We start from the raw sequence: 22511 nt of genomic DNA on the forward strand, positions 1-22511 counted from the left end.
TCTGGAATACAATGTGCATAGAAACATCAGGGCTTTGATTTGTGACTTGGCAGTGGCCTGTGAGTGTAACCACTTGAAATTATGGCAGTCATTATGGTCTAGTCCACAAAAACCTGGATTAAAAAGGTGGATTTCTTTCTATTTACCCTCTCCCTGATAGAACTCCTGGTTTTGCTTTGAGTCGTATTGAAATAGGTCATGTAGAGTTGAAGACTTTGTACCACTGGTTAAGAATCTGTGCTATCATTCAGCAGCATCAAGTGTTTCCTAGACATGTGTAGCCTGTTACATTGCAGTAATTGTTTAGTTTGTGTTTATAACAGGAAACCAGTTAAATTACTTTTGGGAGGGTAGATATTTAAAAGGCTCTTCACTCATAGACAGCATTCATAAAAAGACTTATTTATCTCAAACATGGAAAAAAGTTTCCCAGCTAAGTATGAAACTACGTGTGCTGGATATACTTAAAAAAATAAAATTGACTATTAATGTAGACAATGTGAAAAATGCTGTCTCAAATGCAGAAAAAATAGATTATGGATTATATGAATTTTGGTTTAAGCAAAAATTAAGGCTGTAGGTAATTGCTTTTTATGGTTCTGAAAAAGTGATACTGGAGATACACTATAAAGGGAGGAGATGGAGCTTATCAAACTTTAATAAGACTTAATCAAGGACAGAAAGACAAGGATTTCTTTTTCCTAAGGTGGAATTGTAAAGGAGATATTAGAAACTTGCTTCTGAAATGTTGAATATTTAATGTTCAGAATGATAAATTAATTTCAGTCATGTTTCATTGTTTGAGACCATGTATGTGACAATGTCTGCACAGTGTATTGATCAGGGGAGCTGTGGGACTGATGCAGAAGGTCTAAAAGATCACACTTGAGAATTAGGAGCTGTCTGCAGAATTGTTTGCAAATGATCTGCTTGCACTCTGTAGGGGGGAAGAAAATAAGTTACTTCTTGCTAAAAGAAGAGAGCAACTTTCTTTTTATTAGTTTATTCTTTCCCAGATATGCTTGGAAAAACTTAAATTCAGTTCCTGATGGCAAAATAACTACGTAGTTTTTCCTAGCTATACTTAACTCATTTTTTTGTATTGTCTGTTTGGAATCTGGACTGCACTGTTTGTCTGTGCTGCAGACAAAATACTGCCATTAATTAGCCAGACTTATCTCATGATCTGGGGTTAGGCTCACAACTTTTGCAAACCCATCATTTTTTCCTGTGTTTCTGTGAATAGTTTGATCAGAGGATTTTTTTTTTCATTAGCTTAGTAAGTAGCTTGGGAATAAAGAACAGCAATAGAATGAGATGTGATACTCTGAAATGCTCTCTGTATTTGGAATGATCTGTGCTATTTTTTGTGAAATATTTCAGTCATATTCTTTGTTGGTTTTGGAGCTATAAAAGTCATCAATAAAATACGATGATTTCTGGTTTTGTCATGTCTATAGATTTCTGGGCTTACCTCCAGGTGTCAGTTGTGCGTTTCACATGCTTTGATGGCTTTGTCAAATAAATATCAAATCAGTTTCATCCCAGAACATCTTTTTCATGTTTTAAATGTGGACTGACACAAACAATAACATGAGTAATACTGCCTCAGGCCTTTATAGCCAGAAGATAATGCCTGAGGAAGCTCTACCAGTGCTGTATTTCCAGCTTTCCTCTGGCCACCCAGCTAACTGTGCCAGATCTCCTCTTCTGGCAGAGTGCACCCAGGTAAATGGAGACAGCCTCTCATGAGTGTCTATGTCATTTTTCTTCACAGAAGCCAAATACTCCAGGGGATCTGTAATAAATTATTGTTGTTTTAAGTAAAAGACTAAGGTTTACATGCTGTTGTCAACTTTTTTTGGAAGAGAGAATGAGTGAAGAATTGGATCATTTTTTCAGGGCTGGACATGGGCAGTCTGTCTGCTTTAATTTGTGGCCTGTAATCCTTACTGTAATGGGCACTGAATTAACCAAAGCACCTGGATCCTTACTCTGAAGGCCACTAAATTAATCAGAGCCCGTCTTCTCCCACCCATAGTCTGGTCTCTGTTTGCTCTTGAGTCTCCATGCCCATGTCCTGGTCTCCCCTGTGTCCTGGGCCAAGGTTTGCCTGCCCTGCTGGGCCCGTGGCTGCCTGGCCCCACAGACACTTTGGGCTCCTGTTCTACCCTGCTGCCAGCACAGGAAAACCATTGCAGGTCTCTCCTCCATGCTGGAGTCAGCATTCACTCAAACCTGGCTGTCCCTGGGGCTTCAGTGTTGGTGTGAGCCCAGCCTGGAATGAGCCAGGAGGCCCGAAGACCCTCCAGAGAGCGGCTCGGACAGACACCGAGCCAGAGCAGCTCATGCCTAAGCTGGGGGACCCAGCAGTGCTTTGCAGCTCACAGTCTGTGTGTTTTGAGTTACAGTGTTTAACTTTACCGCACAGAGCATCCAAAATTCTTGAGAAATTCCACTTGAAATTCAAAACAGCTTAGGAGTATTCATTAGCTCCAATTTTTCAGACCAAGGAACAAAAGCTATTTAGCAAACAAAAGAAGCAGTTTCTACTTCAGCTTTTAATTCCTGTGAGATAGAGTGCTCTTTTCTGCAGAGATGTCACAATTTGCTGGTTTAGTTTAGCTGTCATACAATTATTCCAATTCTTGGCAGTTGTCAGAAGTGCAAGGAGTTACAAAACACTTTTTGTTATGCCAGCTGGAGAAAAGAGTGGGGTATTTACACATGTGCATTTCACTAATCTGGCCCTTCTGACTGAAGTAGTGTCTAGATTAGAAGATAATTCAATTGCATTTATCTACCCAAAGGACTTCTGCCAAATGTGTGCTGAGTTTTCTGTGCTGGGCACACTAATGCAGCTGAACTGTGCCAGGAGGCTCAGCTATCATGTTCTGAGCCATTAGCAGCCGGTCCAATCAACTCCTGAAATACAAGAACCAGATTCTAACTGAAATTATGTACCTAAGCCAAGTACTATCATCTGCAGGTTCAGCTGGAGCTGCATGGCTAAAATATCACATGCTACGTTGGAAATGGATCCCTGCTGGAGACTACCAGTCCTGAATGTTGTTTGTTATTTCTAAATCCTTGATTTACAGCTATTGCCAGTGGAGAGTATTTCCTGATGTTACTGAGGTAGGGTAGGAAATATGTTGTTAAGAATTCAAGCCCTGTGTTTTTACTGGACTTAGACAAAAATTCTGATTCTGCCCTGTAAGAGCTGAAGTTCTGAGACTGCCACTTAGAAACTGTAACCTCAGTTATGTCCTTCCTCCTTTACAGAAAGAAATTCAGGATGTATAAGAATGTGTAAAGGGATTTTGAATTTCTGTATTAAAAAAGCCCACAATTTGGAGTTAGATTCTACTGATTAATTTGTAGAGTCTTTGAGATGCTGCATTTCCCGAAACAAAACAGAAGAAATGCAGTGGGCTATACGTTTTACATGGTTAGAGATACAAGACATGTATGATTCTTACTCCAGTTCTCTGGGGTTTAGTGTTGTCCTTCTCTTCATAGTTAATTCCTCTCAATCTACTTTTGTGCCAGCCCTTCTGTCATTTCTCTTCAGTATTTTCAGGGCAATGGTCAAATTACATACAACTTAACAGCAGAAAATTGACATAGACTTTAGTGGAGTTGGGAATTTAGTCAACCACTGCTACCCCTTCAACTCAAGGGAAATTTTTTGTAAGTTACAAAAGAGAGATATTTTTATAGATTATTTCAGTAGTACTTAATAAAATGTATTTGAAGTATATAATTATAGAGAATGGCTAGGTAAAAATAAAAGGAAAGTTCATTATTCTTATCGTGTACTGTCATTGTGTATATTAATTGTTTAAGTCCTTTTAGGTTAGGTTAGGTCATTGGCAGAATAACGAAATCTGCTCATTCTCAGTTTTTGTTGGAATGATTCTTCGACAAATGTTGTTCTGGCCTTCTGATGCCTTGTCTTGTACTCCTCCCCAGTACAGGGGGCTGTAATAGACGACTCATGAAACACAGGAACTGTTCAGGAGTGATGTCACTTCTGACAGGAGTTCTTTACTCACTGCAGTCCATACTTCGATACAAAGCAGGAACTGAAACACCCTTGGGGAAGAACTGGGTTGTTCCATGTTTAATTGTGGTGGTTATTGAGATGCAGTGCCAATATTTGCATATGTCAAGAACAGCATAGAGCATTAATGCCTTCACACTTCCCTGACTTGCATAAAGCCTGTCATGCTAAGGAGGCCTAGGCAGGTTCATTTTTGTGCTAGAGACCTCATAAACATAGCGCTAGCCTAAAAATGAACTTCATCTCTGTTGTTTCCTCTTATTCCCTCATTTGCTTTCCCAGTAAATGCTACTATGGCCTCCAAGAAATGCCTTTATAAACTAAGTAAATGATCTGGTTTAGCAAACTCTTTAGTGTTCCCTAATTCTCTGCTATTTAGAGCCATATCTCAACATTCAGAATTATTGCCTTGGCATAACTTACTCCCCATGGAAAGCGTGGGAATCATGTAAGTGTTATTAGTTTTGTACTTATGAATAATAATATTAAAAGCCATGAATCACTCAAGAGCACCTGCTTGAAAAGTGGGAAAAGGCATTTTATTAGAGCAATTTTAAAGAAGGGAAACAGTACTAGGAAGAAAATTGAAAATGAAACCCAAGATTCAGTTCATAAGGAGTGCCTATGGCTTGCAGTGGCAGAATTAACAAAATGCTGAAATTCTGCTTTAGTGAATGTTTTTACTTGCATCATCAAATCTGCTTCGTGAGCTCCCTATTTCCAAAGCTCCAGGCTGTACACAGACATAGGTTTACAGTCTTAGTGTAGCAGCTGGGTAACAGGATGCAGAACATTCTCTGCTTGAATAATGCTACTGTTTATATGAGTTTTCCAAAGGTCTGTGTTGCACACTGCTTCCCACTGGGGTTGAGGATGGTGTGTGAGAGAGCAGCAGTGACAGCGAAGCACAATAAATGCCGCATCTTGCAAATGTCAGGTCATCTATCTGTGTGTGTATTTTGCAGTACCTCGTGTGCCAAAGTCTCAGAAGTCGCAGTGTGAGAATGCTGTAGTCAGAGAGGGGGTTCCTTGCATTTTGCCTCTCATCTCACCAAAAAGACAGAAGAGGAAGCCTAGACTAGCTAATGTGGTTTGATTTCATTGGCTGTCACTAATAACTGTCAGGGAAGACTGCTAAAAAATGAGGGGAAATCCTGCATCCTCTCCTGACAGCAGCTCAAGATTTGGTAACATGCAGATTGACTCTTGACTCTGCTCTTTGTTTGGAGATTTTACTGAAGCCACTGAGACTTCAGACCTGCTGTAGTGTCTGGGCCTGAACAGATTGTATAGCTACAGGACTAGTTTGGCTTTTTTCTCAAAGCCTGTAATACTTACTTGCAACAGTAGTTAATGGTCTGTTCTGCTTTGCTGCCCCCGCATTTTCCTTGAGCTGATGCATCAACAGGGCTTTTGGAGTCAAGCACAAAAGGAGCAGGCACAACTGAGAGAGATGGAAGCTTCTCTCTGAGGCAATTGGGGAAGCAATAGTTCAAAATTACTGTTTGCTGCAGTGGAGAAAAGGAGCATTTCTGTTTGCAGTGATTAACTGCAAAACCATTACGTTTAAGCAAATAAATAGTATTTTCTTTTTGCAGCTTAAAAAAAACAAACCAGGAATCTTTCAAAAGCGATAGTGGGATTTTCTGCTCTCATAATGATTAGGAAATGCACCCAAGAAGATGCCTGCTTTCTCAAAACTGAAACAACACTAGATTAGACCTAAGGCAACAGAGTAGAAATCTCTTGTACTTGCTTTTTTTTGGACACTGTCATGGTGGAGGGATAAAACCTGCCAAAGTGGGACCTCAGGACAAACTTGGCAAAATTGGTTTAATGGAATTCACTGTTTCAAATTTGTTCCCCTTTGAAGCAGGATTTCTTTTTATGACAGCTCCCTAAGGAGAATACCTAAATAACTTCTTGAGCAGGATTATGCTGTTGACCTGAAGTTCTATGGTTAATATTTTAGATAAGAAAGAAAACTGTCCAAACCTTTCCTTGGAAATAATAGTATACTTGAATTATCATTTCCTTGTTATAGTGTTGGGAATCTGGTACTTTTATCTAGTGCCTGCTATAAAAATATTTAAGCAATTGCTTGAATGCTAATGCTAGCAATAAATACTATGTGTCATATTTAATTTGCAGTGCTATGACAACTACTCAGTTCATGGATAAATGCGACAGTACCTTTACAAAATAAGAATATATCTGAGCTATTCAAAGCCGTAAGCAAAGATATTTGTTGATTTTCTAAAAAGCAGATTTTGAAGTTTTTTCTGGGTGAAAAAATAAGTAAGATTTGGGTCAATATTATGGGATAATTGTACAGAAAGACAGACAACCAGATTTCAGATGCTTTGCAGATCTGTAAATGAATAAGTCCCTAAAATTTGAATACTTGTGCAGGAAGTTCTGATTCCTAGGATTGAAAAAGGACTGGAAATACCACAATTTACTGCTGGGTTCAGAATCTTAGAAACACATGCTGAGACATATTATGATTTTGTATTATGTCTGTTTCTGGTCTTTCCTGGATTGAGGAATAGTAGAGGCATACACAAGGTGGGGGGTTTTTGTTAAAGTTTGTATTAGAAAATTCTATTCTGCATCAGGATTATGTAAAGTCATAGACCATTTCTTAGTGGAGAGTCCCACTGTCTGGTCCTTGTCCTTTCTGACACTGTTAAAGTGACCAGTGGCGTTGAACTTCAGAACTGGCTGTCAGCTCATGAACACTTCCCCTCAGCTATGCGCAGTTGGAAGATGCCCCATTTTTGTTACAGATCTGTATCCTTACCCTGTCTTGGTTGCCAGTGAAGAAACTAAATACAGTGCAAGAGGTGAAGGTGTCCAACCTGCAGAGACACTGGGTTTTGGTTTATACAATCTGATCCTAATTTAAGGCCAGTAAGCGAACTGCTGACCATTTTCTAATATCCTCCGTTGGCTCTGAAATAAGGGGTTTGTAGGATCAGATTGTTAAAATCATTTGACTCTTGCTGATCATGAGATCTTAGCCCTACTCATATTTCTTGAATAAAGATCAGAGTCTTGTGGGAGCTTTGCCATGGCCTCAGTAGGAGTTTGAACTGAAAAATTCAGAGGCAAATAATAGATAATTCAGTTCATGAGAAGTGTGCCAAATTTCTCCTGAATATTCTATATCTGAGGTGTGTTCTAATAATCAGCAAATATCTATGCTTCTGGAAAGGAATTTTTTCAGAGAAGAAACTTGAACTACTGAATATTTCATTATTTTAAAACTGTTTATTATTGAGTTTCTAGGCATTTGGCTTTTTTTCCTCATTTTGCATAGGTGCTTTAAAGTAGCCTAGGAGCTGTGTTCTGTGACTTAGAGTATTTCTAGACTGTGGTCCATGTGCTCCCTGTTTAGTGACCTGACAGGTATTCTGTATTCCATCCTGGAAGACTGACAGGCATGAAGGCAGGCTGTTTTGTGACACTGAATAGTTTCTTTGAATTTTTAAAATGTTTTTGTTGTTGTTTGTTTGTTTGTTTGTTTGTTTGTTTTTAATGTCTGAAGTTGTCTTCAAGTCCTTTGGAAAAGAGTTTTACAATCTGTGTGCATTCAGAAGTAGCCCCTGGTTTTAGGAGTTGCACTGGTGTGGCAGCTGGTGAGCAGGCTGTAGGTCTGGCTGCTCAGAGTTAAAGGTCAGCTCAGGGCATTTGCTGGACTTTTCTACTTGCTGGACTTTTCCAACAAGCCCCTTCTTTCCACATTTCTCTTCCTGTAACTTTCCTCCTGTTACATTCCATGTATGGTTTGTACCATGGCTTACCTCACAGGAGATGTCACCAAAGGCTGGCTGGGGGGTGTAGTCGTCCCAGATGCACCATCCTGCACTGGTTTTTATAGTGCAGTATGTGAATATTTTAGATTTGTCTCTGAAAGCTTCAAATAATGTAATTCTGTGCAGGAACGATAAACTGGAGAAGCTGCGTGTTCCTTTCACCTCTCTCATCAAAGTGGTCATTCAGAATTAGTCTGATTATTTTCTGCACCTGTATCTGGGCACTTTCTTTAAAGGTGCTGGGAAAGTGTTGCTGTTTCTATAGAAAGCAGTATGGCCAAGACATTCTTGCACTTCAATTCAACTTAAACAGCAACAGGATTAAATTTTAAAAAGCTGGTTAAAATAAAACACAAAGGAAATGCTTCGAATGTGATGTGTCAAGTGAAAAATGTGTTTATGGTGTAAAAATAAGATAGTTGCTGCACTTTGCCTGTAAGATGCTTTGTTTTTCAATTGGCAGCTGCAAAGCAAATGCAGCCTGAGAGCCCCATCCATCTCACCCACTCACCTGTTCGAGGTGCCTTTGTTGAGGACCTTTATCAAAGAACATCTGATGATGTCTTTTCAATCTCTGACTTGCACCTTGAGTGCACCTTCTCAAGGTTCCCGGGATGAAATCACCAGTGAGACATTTGCAGTGGACTGCAGCAGCCAAGCCCTGACCTGGATTCCCAGTGGCCGCAGTTGCAGGGCTGCAGCCTCTTCCCGGAGAGAGGATCTGCTCCCTGCTCAACGCTCTGTGGGTCAGGACCAAATGAGAGACACTTCATGGATATGGGAAAGAACTGCAATTCTGTCTGTCTGCAGCCTTATTATGGCTTGGAAAGCAATTAAGTAGGACTTAGGACACTCTTCTCCCACACAGAAAAGCCTTAGGACAGAAAAATACACTGTATTACTCTGCATATTAGTGCTGTTGCCAGATTTAAGAGGTTTCATTTCATTATTGGTACTGTGCCTGTTTTGGGTGAAAATGCACTGCAAATAGTGAGGAACAACACCCACACCTAAAATAGTTCTCTTCAGATTTGGTTAGAAAAATAGGAGTCATTCAGCAAGACGCTAAAAATATGTCTCAATCTGCTAATATGGAGAAGTTAATCAGAATTCGTATCCTGAAATACTCCATGTCACTAGTGCAAAGCATTGTTGAAGGCCACTGTAAACAACACAGTTTTAGTTAAAAGCCGTTTCCAAGATGAAAGATAGATTAAATGAGCTACAGCCTGTATGAGGAATTCCTCATGAGGAATTAATGGTAAAGCTTCTCAAAATCTTTAATGCTTTGGCTAAAAATATTAGCACCATAAAAATTCTTTAGGGGGCAGAGTTGAGGTGGTGGATGCGGAGTGATCAAAACATAAAAGAGGCACATTTTCCCTTTTTATGGAGAGGCCTCTTTCAAATCTGTCATATGATGGATTTGAAATGAAAGTTTAATGTGCATTCAGTTTTTCAGCCAGCCATCTTTCTACAGCTTGATTATTAATAACAATTTAATCTTAGCCAGCTTTCTTTTCTTGAGCTCTTGATGATTCATTTATCTTATTTATTTAGCATCAATCTAAGAAAAAATACTCAGATCATAAAGTTAAGGAAATGTTCCACATTAATAAACCAATGTAAAATTAGTCTCCAGTATATTTTGCAGAAGTATTTAATCCATAGTTGTTTGAATTAAAAAGTAAAAAAGTGTAAATAGTGTATAAACAGCAAGCGACTAATGTGCCTGGGTTTCCTATTTAACCTGTGTGCAATATTTTTTGAGCTGTGATTTTTCCTCTCAGCATGATATGAGGAGTGATGAGGCCATTTCCATGGCTTATATTGTATAAAATATTTTTCCATAATAATGCCACAGTATAGAGATTGTTTTGTTGGTGAGTCAGTAAATGAGACCTAGGAAGCAAGTGGATTTTTGGCAGCTCTTGGGAAAATAAACACGTAGCATTAAGTAAAATAAAAGTTCAAAATGTGTGAATACATTTACAGGGTCTGATCCAACGCCTTGAAATTCATGGACATTTTTGCTTTTATAAAAATATTTCATCAACAGTAAACAAATCATGAATAGTTAGGTGGTCAGAAGCAACCCCTCCAAGTGAAAAGATCTTGAATTTTACAACCTAACAGGACAAGGGTGTGTCACTGTCCCTCCTCACAGGACATTCTGTTCTGAGTCCTGCAGCAAAGCAGAAAGACTGCTTCTGTTGATTAGTTGAGTTAATTCAGATGTCTGGAATAGGTACAAAGAATAAAAGTTTTGTCTCTAATGTGTATTACTTCAGAATTAGTGGCATAAATTGAATTTCCCAACATTTGAGCCATGCATGTAAGTTTTTCCTAGTAGCAGAAATAGTTGTGTATAATGTTGAGAGCATTTTAACTGAGTATCACTGTTGTTGAGACAGGGCAAAGAAGAAGCAGTCTCTCAAGTAACTGGGTCCTTGACCCTGAATTTTTTTAAGTTCAAAGCTTTGTACCTTGAATTTGGATTTTAAAAAGTAAATTACCAAGCAACATACAGCCAAGGGTATTACTAGATTTTGTTGTCTCTTTTAAAGTTTTTATTTAAAAGCAAATTCTTTTGTAATAAAATCGAAAATCTGTGAGTAGAGCCTTTAGAGAAAGGGTTGTGTTGTTCCTGTGTACTTCAGCAATGTCTGATAGGGTTTCAGCCTCTCTCTGTATATATATTTTAAGTAATGCAACTGTAATATTGCATAAACTGTGCACATATATATGGCAGGAATTTCTAACCTTAAGGACTGAAAATTATAGTCACATAGATAAAGAAAGTAGAAATGAGAAGGAACAGAGGCTCCTGTGTCACCAAACTACTCACTTGCCCATGATAACAAAGGGAATGCACTGCCAGCAGAATGTTGAATCCATATTTCATCAATCCCTGGCTAGTATCTGATTTTCAAGTCACTTTTTTTATTCAAGAGATCCTACTGGCATTTTCAGAATGCTCAGCACTCCAAGCAGTGCTGCAGGTCAGGACTCTGCAGATATTCTGACAAAAAAATCTTGTTCTGAAAAGGAAGTGGATGGTCCAGCCAAAGGGCTTCATGAGAAATAACAGGAGCATTTGGCAGCTCAGGGTACTCATGTGCCCCTACATTGTTTGGTCCTTCCACAATGTGAAATGCTGGTTTTCTGTAGCTGACTCCGTGTTTTGTTCTGCCTAAATCACAAAGTAGTCCATGCAAGGGGAAGAAAGTGCCGGAAAACCACTTCCTTGGCATCCATGTGTGTTGTGTGTGCTGCTGGCTGGCTGAGAGTCACGTGGCCACCTGGGAAAAACTGTTGAAAAATGTTTCCAAGCTGTCTTTGATTTTTCTTTCTTTTCCTACAGCATAACCATACGAAGTGTTGAGACACAGTTTTCTAAGGTCGGTTTGTGTTTGGTTTGCTGAGGCTTTTTCCTCACAACTACTACTATAACTCTGTTCTTTTCACCAGCTTTGTTCCCTGGCCTCAGGAATACCTGAGAGCGTTCTGTGCAGCTGTGGGGAGCTGATTGGGAAGGTGCTTTCCTCTGACCAAGTCCTTGTGTTTGTGTCCCCTGCAGCCCTGCGGAGCCGCTCGGGACGCTCCATCATCAACGGCAACTGGGCCATCGACCGCCCGGGCAGGTACGAAGGTGGAGGGACAATGTTCACGTACAGACGCCCCAATGAGATCTCCAGCACTGCAGGGGAGTCCTTCTTAGCTGATGGGCCAACAAACGAAGTCCTTGATGTCTATGTGAGTTAGTATTTCAATTATTCTTCCTGATGGAAAAGAAATTGTTTGTTGTTAACGTGCAGCACTAAAATGGCATTCAGTACCAGCACTTCATTGCTGTAATTTCGAAATGTTAGTTTTGACATTTTACACTTGTTTGGTGTGGTATCCATCTTGCTCCAGATCTTAGGAAATCTAAATCAAGCCTTTTTCTCTCAGACTTAACTGATGCAGTAAAACCAATTGAACTTGTTCAGTAAAGTAGAAATAAGGCATACGAATGTCCAAGGCTTTTCTTTTGTGAACTGGATTTTTTCTGGATACTTTCCTACTGAAACAAATTTGATGTAGTTCAGTTTTACAGTGAAGAAGCAAATACTTAAGCCAGACAAGGCCTCTCACCATCTCAATTTCCTTAGTAAGAAACAAGTCCATAAACCTATAGAGTGTAGGATTTGGAGCAGGGCAGTTTTAATAAGAAGCTGTGATAGGAGACCATAGATAATGGCTATTTTGAGAAAGGAAGAGAGAAGACAAATAGTTTGTAAGAGGAAGAAATCATATTGAGAAAGCTTTTTACTTCAGATGGGAGGGGTTTTTAGTTCATCATACTGAAATAAAAAATATAACTGGAATTGATTGCAACTTCTTCCAAGATAAATGAGGTGTTCTGAGATTATACACTCCCACGCAGTAAAATCCATTTCTTGAAAAAACTACATTAACTGAATATATGTTTCTTTCATCCAGCTGTGGCTTTTTTGTCCTTGAGTGCAATAGGGGGTGGAAAAGTGAGTGTGCTGGATAATTTCATAGAAAAATTATTAGTAACTACCCTGATTGCTAATCTGGGAGAAGTTAGATGTTGGCAAAGTTATTCCCCATCTGAATGGTGTCTAATAAAGAAATGTAATAATTATGCTAACACTAGAATCGTTAAGGTTGAAAAAGACCTCTAAGATCATCTAGTCCAACTGATCCGAACTTCTTTTCCAATTGATTGTAATGTATGACTGGGAAAAGCCTGGAAAAATAAACAATTGGGCTCCTAAACTGTGCAATGCCAGATTCTGTTGTTCAGATGTTCTTGTTACTGAGCAGTTACAGGGTTTGTGAGTTGAGGCTTGGCCCTGAGTTTTTATTTTTAGCCAATTAATGCCTAGTACGTAATGACCCAGAGAGAAAAGGGTTAGGAAGTGGATTAAAGAAATATTTCCAAAGTAATATAATAAAAAAGTTCTAAGTTTTGTTGTTTTTTTGATGTTTGTTTTGATGTTTGATATTGTAATGTTTTGGCTTAGGCTTAGGGACCGTAAAAAGCTGCCATGATGGCTGTAGCTTTACCAGCTTTGCCCTGTGGCTGCTGCTGTGGATTGCCACTTCTGATTTCACTGGACTCTCACCTGAGATGTTTCTGGTTGATAGGAGGAATACTACAATTCAGTGTAATGATAGTTTAGTCTCTTTTTTAATATAGTGTGGGAAGATAGAAGTGAATAGTGCTAGATGCAAGGAAATCAATGCTCAGTATGAACAGCCTCTCTCCCGGGTTTGCCATGTGCAGCCAAGCAGATACAGATGTCTTTTTTCAGACTTACAGTGCCTGAGTCATGTAATTCTCCATTCACCCATACTCATGATCTTTATGCTCTGTGTAGAAAAATGAAGGGATTTGCAGATGGGAGCTCCAAATGGCTTTCTGTTCTGTTTTCCTGAGATCATGCTGTCTTCTGTCCACTCTGAAATGTAGAGGAAAAAGCTTTCTGGTTTACAGGAAGTTATAAGTAACAAGAAAAAGAGGTGCAATTTCTGTACAAGTGTGAAGTATACATTGCTACAAAGACGTAGGTTCACTAACTCAAAGTGAAACTATCATGTCAGGTATTTTCCTGCAGGAAACAGTATATTAATTAGGGACTTGATCAGTTAAGCTCTCTCTAAAATACGCCTGTCAGTTGTTTTGAGAAATGTGATGGGAAAACCATCACATGGGAGCCAGTGGGGAGTTGTTCCTGGAACCATCTAAAGAACAGGGTCCTGGTTCTGGGAGGGGAAGTGTACTGCTGGTTCTACTGCTGAAGTCAGTTCACAGTTCTTGGTTCTCTCAGGGCCACAAAGAGGGTGTGTTTTTTGGATAAGAGAGTGACATTGGAAGGACCCAACCTGACAAAAAAAAAAAGTACTGCAGGCAGTGCATTGTTAGATGGTTCAGGAAAGTGAATGCTCTCTAAGGAACAGCATTTAGAGGAACAGCTATTATATTTGGCAAGGAAAGAGTGATTTTGACATAAGTTTAAACAAAAGTCTGAATCCCTAGTTGGTATTAATAGATGTGAATTTAGTGAAGCCTTGAAGCATTAGTTGTGCTCCGCTGGGTCACTGGGCCATTAGGATAGCAGCACGTTTTACACTGAGGTCCATGGATTGTGAGAACCAAAGAGCCAGAGCAAGCTGCCATCATAAGCTAGCTCAGTTTGCAAACACGTGAACTTGTATTTTCTTCTTTGCAAACAGTAACTTGTATTTTCTTTATCTTGCATTTTTTGGAGACAGCCATTTACCACTGCTTCTATCCCATCCAGTGATAAATGATGCTATTTAGCTAATCAGTTCCACTTGATGTTGAAGTATTAGTAACATAACTAGTGGAAGAACTCAATGTACGTATGGCTGGTTTTCTTTTTAGATGATACATCAGCAGCCTAACCCGGGTATACACTACGAATATATCATTCCAGGAGACAATGTCATTAGTCCTCAGTTGATTGCTCACAGGAGGCCAGGTAAAATGCCACCATTTTCTTTTATCAAAGCATTTTGTTACTTAATAAGCTAATGGAGAAATTCATACCAATGAATTGAGTGTAAATGCTGCCATTCATCTGGGAGAGGCCCAGAATTTCATGGTGAATGAGAACTCAGCATAGATTTGGTAAAACTTCAGTGAATTAAAACTGGCAGGGTTTAATATGCTTTAGCTGGGAATATTACTACTTTGAGTAGGAGTGTTGTAACCATGTCTCTGACGGAAATAGAGTATGATCTTTCTTTTCAGAGTCTTTCTTTTTGAGATAGTTTAAAACAACCCTCCACAGTTCCCTTTTCCTCTTGCAACTGGAGAGGATCAAACAGAACTGTGTTCTCTTCCCAAACAAGAATCTGGGCAGCTCCTGTCTGAGCTCTGGGTATGTGCTCTGTGTACTCCTAGGAAGTTCTGAAGGGCAGGAGAAACTCTGCAAGTGAATTTGGTCCTCGTTTTAATGTTCGTGACATGCTTTGACAAATTTCTGAGTGTTTGGTATGCTCATAACGAGGAGCGGCTGTGCTGTGACATGGGGAAGCACAGAATGCAGAGCATGGAACAAAACAAAAATGCTTTGGGAAATTTTGACACTGGGTGCATTAACTCTACGTTGTCTTTGGAGATTCTTCAGTTTTTAGTTTTTAATGTACTTGCTGGCTAAGACTTGGTTATCTTAGTTTGAAACAACACAGTCTTTGCAGGTCGCTCTTAGGCAGTCTCTACATAGCAGATTAAAGCTGCTTCCAGGTTCAATTATTAGAGAATCATAACAGACTAATATTTTCATGGGAGGCTCATTATTTTGCTTTTCTATTATTGTCCTTCATCAGGGGAACCATTGAATGGTCAGTTAGGAGTGCCAGAAAGTACAAGTCATGAGGATGAGGATTTGCATAGAGAGACAGACATTCTCACTGGGCAGGCAACTGGAACTTTTCCAGTTATTCAGCCAGGAAGATTTCCTTCTCATCAGCCAGAAAACCAGGTGCCTGCTATGCAACCACCAAGACAAAACCGAGAACACAACTGGAAACAGGTTGGAAAAACTGAGTGCACTACGACGTGTGGGAAAGGTAAGTGCTTTTTTGTATGCACAAAACATTGTTGGACCTGCTGTTTTCTGTTCTCTTACAACCAAAAGTCATTTCACTACTATTACCTGTGCTTGTATTTAAATCAGTAGAAACAGCAAAATTAAAAATAGAAAGCATGGAATTTATAAGGAAAGATATGACATTTGCCTCTGGAAGGAATTATTTCAGCATTTATGGCAAACTGCTCTCTCCCATACCCTTGATAGACAGCTGCTTTCCTCAACATTCTTTGGCATTCTTTACCGTTCCCTTTCGCCTCTCCAGCTTTGTCAGATACACCCACTGTGCTTTTTGTGTCTTTGTCAACACTTTTCTGATCTTCATGGGAAGGTTTCACAGGCATTTCATCAGACATCTTTGTCTCATTGGGTGTTTCTGGAGCAGCACTGATGTGACTTCAGAAATCTGAGGTTCTAACAGGGGAGAAGTGAGAAGGAAAAGGGATGGAAAGGGCCTGGTGAGCTTTTGGGAAGTGGTGCATACACTCCTTGCATATACTGCAAAGATTTAGCTTTGCTGCCAGACGTTCACAGTGACCACAGATTCAGTAATGCAGAACACAAGCTATTACTTGGAAGAATAACTTTTTGTGACGGTAAAAGTGAAACCTTTTGTACTATGCATTTCCACCCACCACCATACCCATAGCACAGCAGAGGTTTAAAATAAACGTGTATCAGTGTGGGAGCTCAGCTGACTGTCACCAGTTCATATACATGTGGAATATTTTCTTCTTAATTAGTTTGAGAGAACACATCATAAATTTGGTCCAAGGCCAGATGAGTGTCCATGTTATAGCTACAGACAGAGCTGAGAAAATCCAGCAATATTGTTAGCAATCAAAATTGCTTCTCAGTTAAAAAAAAAAAAGAAAACATTTCTCCTTGGAGAAATTACTGCAAAAGTACTGGAGCTAAAATACAACCAGTAAAATTCAGACTTCTTGAAGTCAGCTCTTTTGTGGAGAAAAATATTTTAGTTGGCATTTAAGCACACTGTGCTTTTGCTACAAGTCGTGTAGGCAGAATCCATAACTGTGTCCGATTATTGGCTAGCAGCAATCAGTCTGTATCAACTACTGAGTGACTGAATATTCAAGGTGAATTTTAGTATCCAAGTCAGGTAATTTATGGTGCAGTTGCAGGAACACATCAGGGTAAATGTATTCTTCCTCTCCATCATAGAAATCTTGGTTGTGTATGCTGTGGCCTTTATCGACCTTGGCACATAATTCTTGTCCCCTCTGCAGAGATCTGGTCACTCTTGGCAGTGGTATTAAAGAAATCTGAGTCAAAAGGAAGACAGCAAAATTGTAGGACTTAAGAAAAAAAATTCAAAATTAAAAAAATTAATTTCAGCCGCTGATTTACTCCATGAAATGTAGCAACAGAACTGCCAAAAATAAGTGTCTCATTTCCCATTATATGAAGAATGTGTGCACGTTCTGATTGTTAAATTCAAAAGAAACTGGATCTGGAGAGCTGGATCCTGAGACTATTGAGACTGTATGAATGTTTCTTGTGAGCTTGGTGTGAGGTGCCCATGACTCTCTGATGGCCCTAAGACATTTCAAGCCAAGCTAGGTTATATGGGCTGACAAAGAAGGGAGTGGAAAAATCAGGGAAAAAAATCTGTACTATTTAAGGCTTTGTTTTCATTTTGCATCATTCAGTATAGGACAGTTTCTGCTTTCTTCTTTCCTCTGTGTTTTCTATTGTCTTCTACTTTATTTCTTCATGCAAAAATATAGATGATGGTTTTAAATTTGTTTTTTATGATCAACCAAAATTAAATAACAGTAGGAAAGTCCGAGTGGCAAGAAGAAAGAAAGAAGTTATTTTTGTGCTACCTAAGGAAATGGGAGGCTAAATTAACAGTTTTGATGAAAACCTGTGAGATTTCAGAGCACATTTGTAAAACTTTGGCTTAGGAAAAAGACTATTATAATTTTTTTACAAAGTGAAAATGCTTCCCATGAGGACTGCCACCAACTCCTGTCCTAGATTTCCATTTAAGATGACTGAGCAAATAGATCTGCTGGAATTTGGACAGTGTGGAAAGTGTCACCGCATCCTGTCAGCACTTACATTTGGAAATTTTGGATAAAACCTTTGTCTGTGTTTCCTGTTGTCAGGCTACACTTTTCCTTTCTGCATCAATGTTGGATGCTGCTGTTATTGCTGCAGAGTCTTTTGCAATTCTTTACTTAATTGTCTGTTTAATTTCAGGATCACAGTACCCAATTTTCCACTGCGTCAACAGAATCACTCACGAGGAGGTGCCCGAGGGTTACTGTGACAGCAGCACCAAACCCATTCCAGAAGAGGAGGCCTGCAACCTCTTCCCATGCCCTGCTTTGTAAGATCCTGTCATTTAAGTCATGTGAAATAAGCAATATCATTGAGATCTTGCACGTCTAAGAGGCTATTCTAAGTAGGAAAGTAGCTTGAGCTAAATACAGTGCAGTTGTGTTGTAAATTGTAGTGGATTTTTTTTCCTGTAGTTGTTGGTGGCCTTCTTCCCCTTCACAGGAGGCAATAGCATGCAGAGCAGACAAAAGGAAACCTTTTGTAGGTGAGTAGGTGTAGCCGTTTGTCAAAATGTGTGTGACTGTTCAGGCAGACACGCTCCATGTGCTCTCTGTGGGTACACTCTTTTCTGGTGGCAGCCTTCTGCATATGCCTGTGTGAAAGAAGAGGCTCTGCAGGTTCTGCCAGTCCACATGACATCTGTGTGCTATAGTGGCCACACTTTCATTATTTAAAGATGAGATAGTGCTCACAACAGCCCCCTTTCATTCACCTCTTTTCCCTGAATTGAGCAGTTCTTCGGCTCCAAGGCTGAGGTCTGAGATGGTGGTCCTTGTCTCCAGCACACTGATACAACCAACTCAGGTGTGCTTTCCTTCTGAATCACACTTGATATTGGGAGACTGGGAATTGCAGTTGGCTGAGCAACTTGTTTGAAGCACTCAAAATTAAAAATATAAATAAAAATTTAAAAAACAACCAAAAGGACAGTTCCTCCAGGGTGTATGCCAAGAAGAGCAAAGGGTTAAACCCATTTGCCTTTAGAGCAACTTTGATTTAGGCCATTTTTCCATCTCTCCTGTGGTTATACTCTTCAGTTCTCTTCTGAGCAGCAGGTGGTCACTCCTTATCCCTGGGAAGTTTCTAATGATGTAAGTGCCCTTACAGGCTCAGAGATGTCTCCGATGAGCTATTTCCTAGTGCGTATTAGATACTGAGGAACTTCTGAAGTCATTTACCTGGAGATGGCTTCTCTCACCAAAAGCATTTTCCTCACCTTTTCATTCTAAGAACTCATATTCATTCAGGATAATATCAAGAGTATAAACAAAGAAATGTAAATATTTAAATGCAGAGATTTTGCTTGCTGTCCACAAGAATTCTGAAATAACATGTGTCAGCAGTTTAGATATTTCCTTTAGGCGTGTGTCTGTCTTCATCCTTGTAAAGAAAAAATTGAAAATGACGTATTTATACAAAGGTGACTAAATAAATACAGTGAAATTTTGGAATGAGAAGGATATATCTAGAGACTTTTTCAGTCTCTAAAGTTAATTATATTTGTTCATTGCTTATCATTTACTATTTCAGTTTTACTGATCATTGAATGCCTGGGTGCATTTCATGATTTTTGTGTCATTGGTCTTTTTAGAGGCTTTGCTGCAGAAAAATTTTATGCAGCACATCTTAAACTTTTGGGAAGTGTCATTAGAGCAGTAATATATATTACAGACAAATTCTTTCAAAAACCAAGCAGCTATTACAGGCTTAAGTAACGTTTGTAATATGTCTTGAGACCAGGAATTGTGGAATCTGTATCCATGCTCATTATTCCCAGCCTCTGCAGGAAGGCTGTGTAAGCAGGTGTGTGATGGTGTCTCTAAGGGATCATTGCACACACAGAGACCGAAGTGCGTTTTTATAGGATTCTGCACCAGCATCAGAATCATGTCATTCCAGTTCTGTTAAGATCCGTGTTAGAGAATTCTTTGTGGGACTAAGATATCCTTTCTGTTCTCTTCAGCTGGGATATAGGGGAGTGGTCTGAGTGCAGCAAAACCTGCGGGCTGGGCATGCAGCACCGGCAGATCCTGTGCCGGCAGATCTACGCCAACCGCACGCTGACGGTGCAGCAGTACCGCTGCCAGCACCTGGAGAAACCTGACACAACCAGCACCTGCCAGCTCAAGATCTGCAGCGAGTGGCAGATCAGGACAGAGTGGACCTCAGTAAGTACGATCTATTCATTTGGGGCAGAATGCCTCAGAAAGAATAAAAATTTTCTTCCAGGTATCACTAGTCAAACATCAGTTTGGTTTTGTTTAAAACAAGTGGAATATTAAAAGCCTTGGAAATAAACAAATCTGAGTTCCATAAATCCCTGCTTGACTTTGACCATCAGTTTCCTAACCAGAAAGATACCTTAGTGGGAATGAATGAACTGTATGGCCCCAGCTCCCTGGGAAACCACTGCAGTCCTTGCAGAGTCCTGATGAAACCTCCCTTTTGTCACAGTGTTCAGTGCCTTGTGGAGTGGGGCAGAGGACTCGAGATGTGAAGTGTGTCAGCAACCTTGGGGACATTGTTGATGATGAGGAATGTAACATGAAGCTGCGGCCAAATGACATCGAGAACTGCGACATGGGCCCCTGTGCCAAGAGCTGGTTCCTTACAGAATGGAGTGACAGGGTAAGGCTTCTCAGTATCTTTATGCTGCCAAACCTTCTAAAACAAGAGCATCAGAATTTTAAAAATATACATCTGTACAGCCATAAAAGGAGTAATCTTATTTTCCATGTTTATTCTTGATCTTTTAAACAGGCAAAAGCAAACTAAAAAATAATGATCCCAAGGGCTTCTTGAGTTTGTGTTGAGATACAAGAATGCATAGAAGGGGCAAGCCTGTGGGTGCATGGCCAAATGTCCAGACTTAGAATTGGCTCTGAGTCTGAACTTTCCAAAATATTGAGTGTGCTGAGATTTATTTTTCTTCCTTGCTTAGTGCTGAGTCTCAAGATTCAGACTCTTAAAAGTTTCCCCGCTGCTTTTTTTAAGGGATACAGATTTGAGGCCTGATGTCTGGGTTTAAGTTCAGTCCATAAACCAATTATCTCATAAGTGTGAAAAGAGGGGAAAAACTTCATAAACTCAGGCAGGCTTGATTCAGACTCCTGTATTTTGTGAATGTGGATGTTTGGGTTAATTTTCTTCCAGTGAGTCAGATTCTCTGCATGAAAGCAGTAAAACCAGTGGTAATTTAACTTGTTTCGTGATTGGGCTCAGAGTTGTTGTTCAGTGGTGATGTTTATATGCTTTCATTAAGAGGCTTGCAAACATGGGCTAAGAAAAGTCTGGTGTTTTGTTCCCTCTTGTGGATGCTTGCATATCAATTTCATCTGTAGGCAAGTTCAGCCTTCAGTCTGTAAACTCCTGATTGCATCTCCCTTTGCTTTGGCAGACAAATAACATAATTTATCAGTGAAGCTGTAAGATGACATTCATAGCTTCGTGATTTCATTGTTTAGATCACTTTGTGATAGTACCTCTGAAAGCCAGGAATTTCAGGCTCACAGGTTGTGCATGAGTTGGACACTCAGATTTTCCACATGGTTGAGATGCCGAGATGGAGCAGGAACTTCTAAGTAGGGCAGGTACTTGCTGTGTCACAGAACTTTAAAAAGGCTGATCAGGCTCTTGCTACAAGGTCTGCAAAATTTTCAGCCCCCAAACAACTCAAGTAGATTTTATAAAGAAAACCAAAATATAGACTACTAAATCCGTGTCGTGACTTTTTTTCCCTGTGTATGCTCTTGCATAGTATGGACAGAACAATACCAGGAGAAGCAGAGGTATTAGTGCAAAGGGCAAAGATTTTGCTGTAGGGAAATGGAAGTGCTTTTTTTCTCCCCTGCCTTTTTTTTTTTTCCTTTATAGATCTGTTCTTTGTACAGTGCTGTTAAATCCATTCTACCCTCAAAGACATCATTTGGCCCAGCTGCTATCAGCCAGTGCCGTTCTACCACATAAAGCACAGACATTGCAGTGAAAACTCTAGCACCGTTCTCTTCATTATTCTACACTGATATTTAGTCCTTTGAAGAATTAAAAGCAGCTTTTGAGCTGAAGGTTATAACTGTAGAATGTTATTATGCTTATTTATACGTGTTAAATGAGATGTAGAAGTGAAACAGGTAATGTGGAAAATGTTGGAGTTTTTTTCTTACCACAGACTTTTTAGGGCTGGAGAGTAAAGAATGGATTTTGTTACCTTCTCAGTTTATATAAGTGTCCAGATTAATTTCTTCCAAATGCTTGCTACTGTAGTTGGCATTATTCACCATCACTTCTGCCAGGAGTGGGTTTGGAGTTTGATTCACAAAGAGGATGTAAGAAACAGCTAATTTCAGGAAAAAAGCAGATTTGAAGTGGAACATGCAGGATGTCCTAAGATTCACACATACCTCATAACTCGGATGTTGAGACGCTGAGGGGCAGTGATTGCAGTGCAGGCAGTGAAGTACCGCAGCAGTGAACAGCTTTGCACAGTCAGGCTCTTGGCCATCAGCTGACTTCCTGTGCCTTGAAAGGGCTGCCTCTTAGGAGCAGAAATTTCTCTTTCTTTGTAGAGGAGTGTGTTTCTGTTGAAAGACAAGAGAAGAATTCTGTCATGGAATAGAAATGGTCATTCCCAGATGTGTAGGCTTTGAATGTGTCATTTCCCCAAACAATTCCTTAAAAAGTAGTTGAAGCCAAGCCACACTTCAGCAATAAGCATAGATCAGCGATGGGCAGCCACAAATGGTTCAGATAAGCAGCCAAAAGTTCAAATGCTTTAAAAAAGCTTGTTCAAACCTCTTGAGTCTGCAAAACTGTGGTGGAAATCTCACAAGAACAGACCTTCTTTGTGAGATTTATTACATGCCTACTTCAAGTCCCAGCTGGAAATACCACAGAACAGCCTTTCCC

General features: G+C 39.7%; 1 protein-coding gene across 2 annotated transcripts in view; it reads left to right on the plus strand.

Moving 5' to 3' along the window:
- THSD4 (thrombospondin type 1 domain containing 4) overlaps nt 1–22511 on the plus strand; it is a 234124-nt gene that overhangs the window by 193870 nt on the left and 17743 nt on the right. For both annotated transcript variants that reach the window (XM_066196706.1, XM_066196707.1), the window contains 6 exons: nt 11465–11640; nt 14306–14402; nt 15253–15495; nt 17745–17874; nt 19570–19774; nt 20061–20234. In XM_066196706.1, coding sequence (XP_066052803.1) covers nt 11465–11640; nt 14306–14402; nt 15253–15495; nt 17745–17874; nt 19570–19774; nt 20061–20234 — 1025 coding nt within the window. The remainder of the gene's footprint in view (nt 1–11464; nt 11641–14305; nt 14403–15252; nt 15496–17744; nt 17875–19569; nt 19775–20060; nt 20235–22511) is intronic.

This window comes from Chamaea fasciata, unplaced genomic scaffold (assembly GCF_029207755.1).
Source record: "Chamaea fasciata isolate MVZ Bird 193981 ecotype frontalis unplaced genomic scaffold, bChaFas1.0.hap1 SCAF_14, whole genome shotgun sequence".
Lineage (NCBI taxonomy): Eukaryota > Metazoa > Chordata > Aves > Passeriformes > Sylviidae > Chamaea > Chamaea fasciata.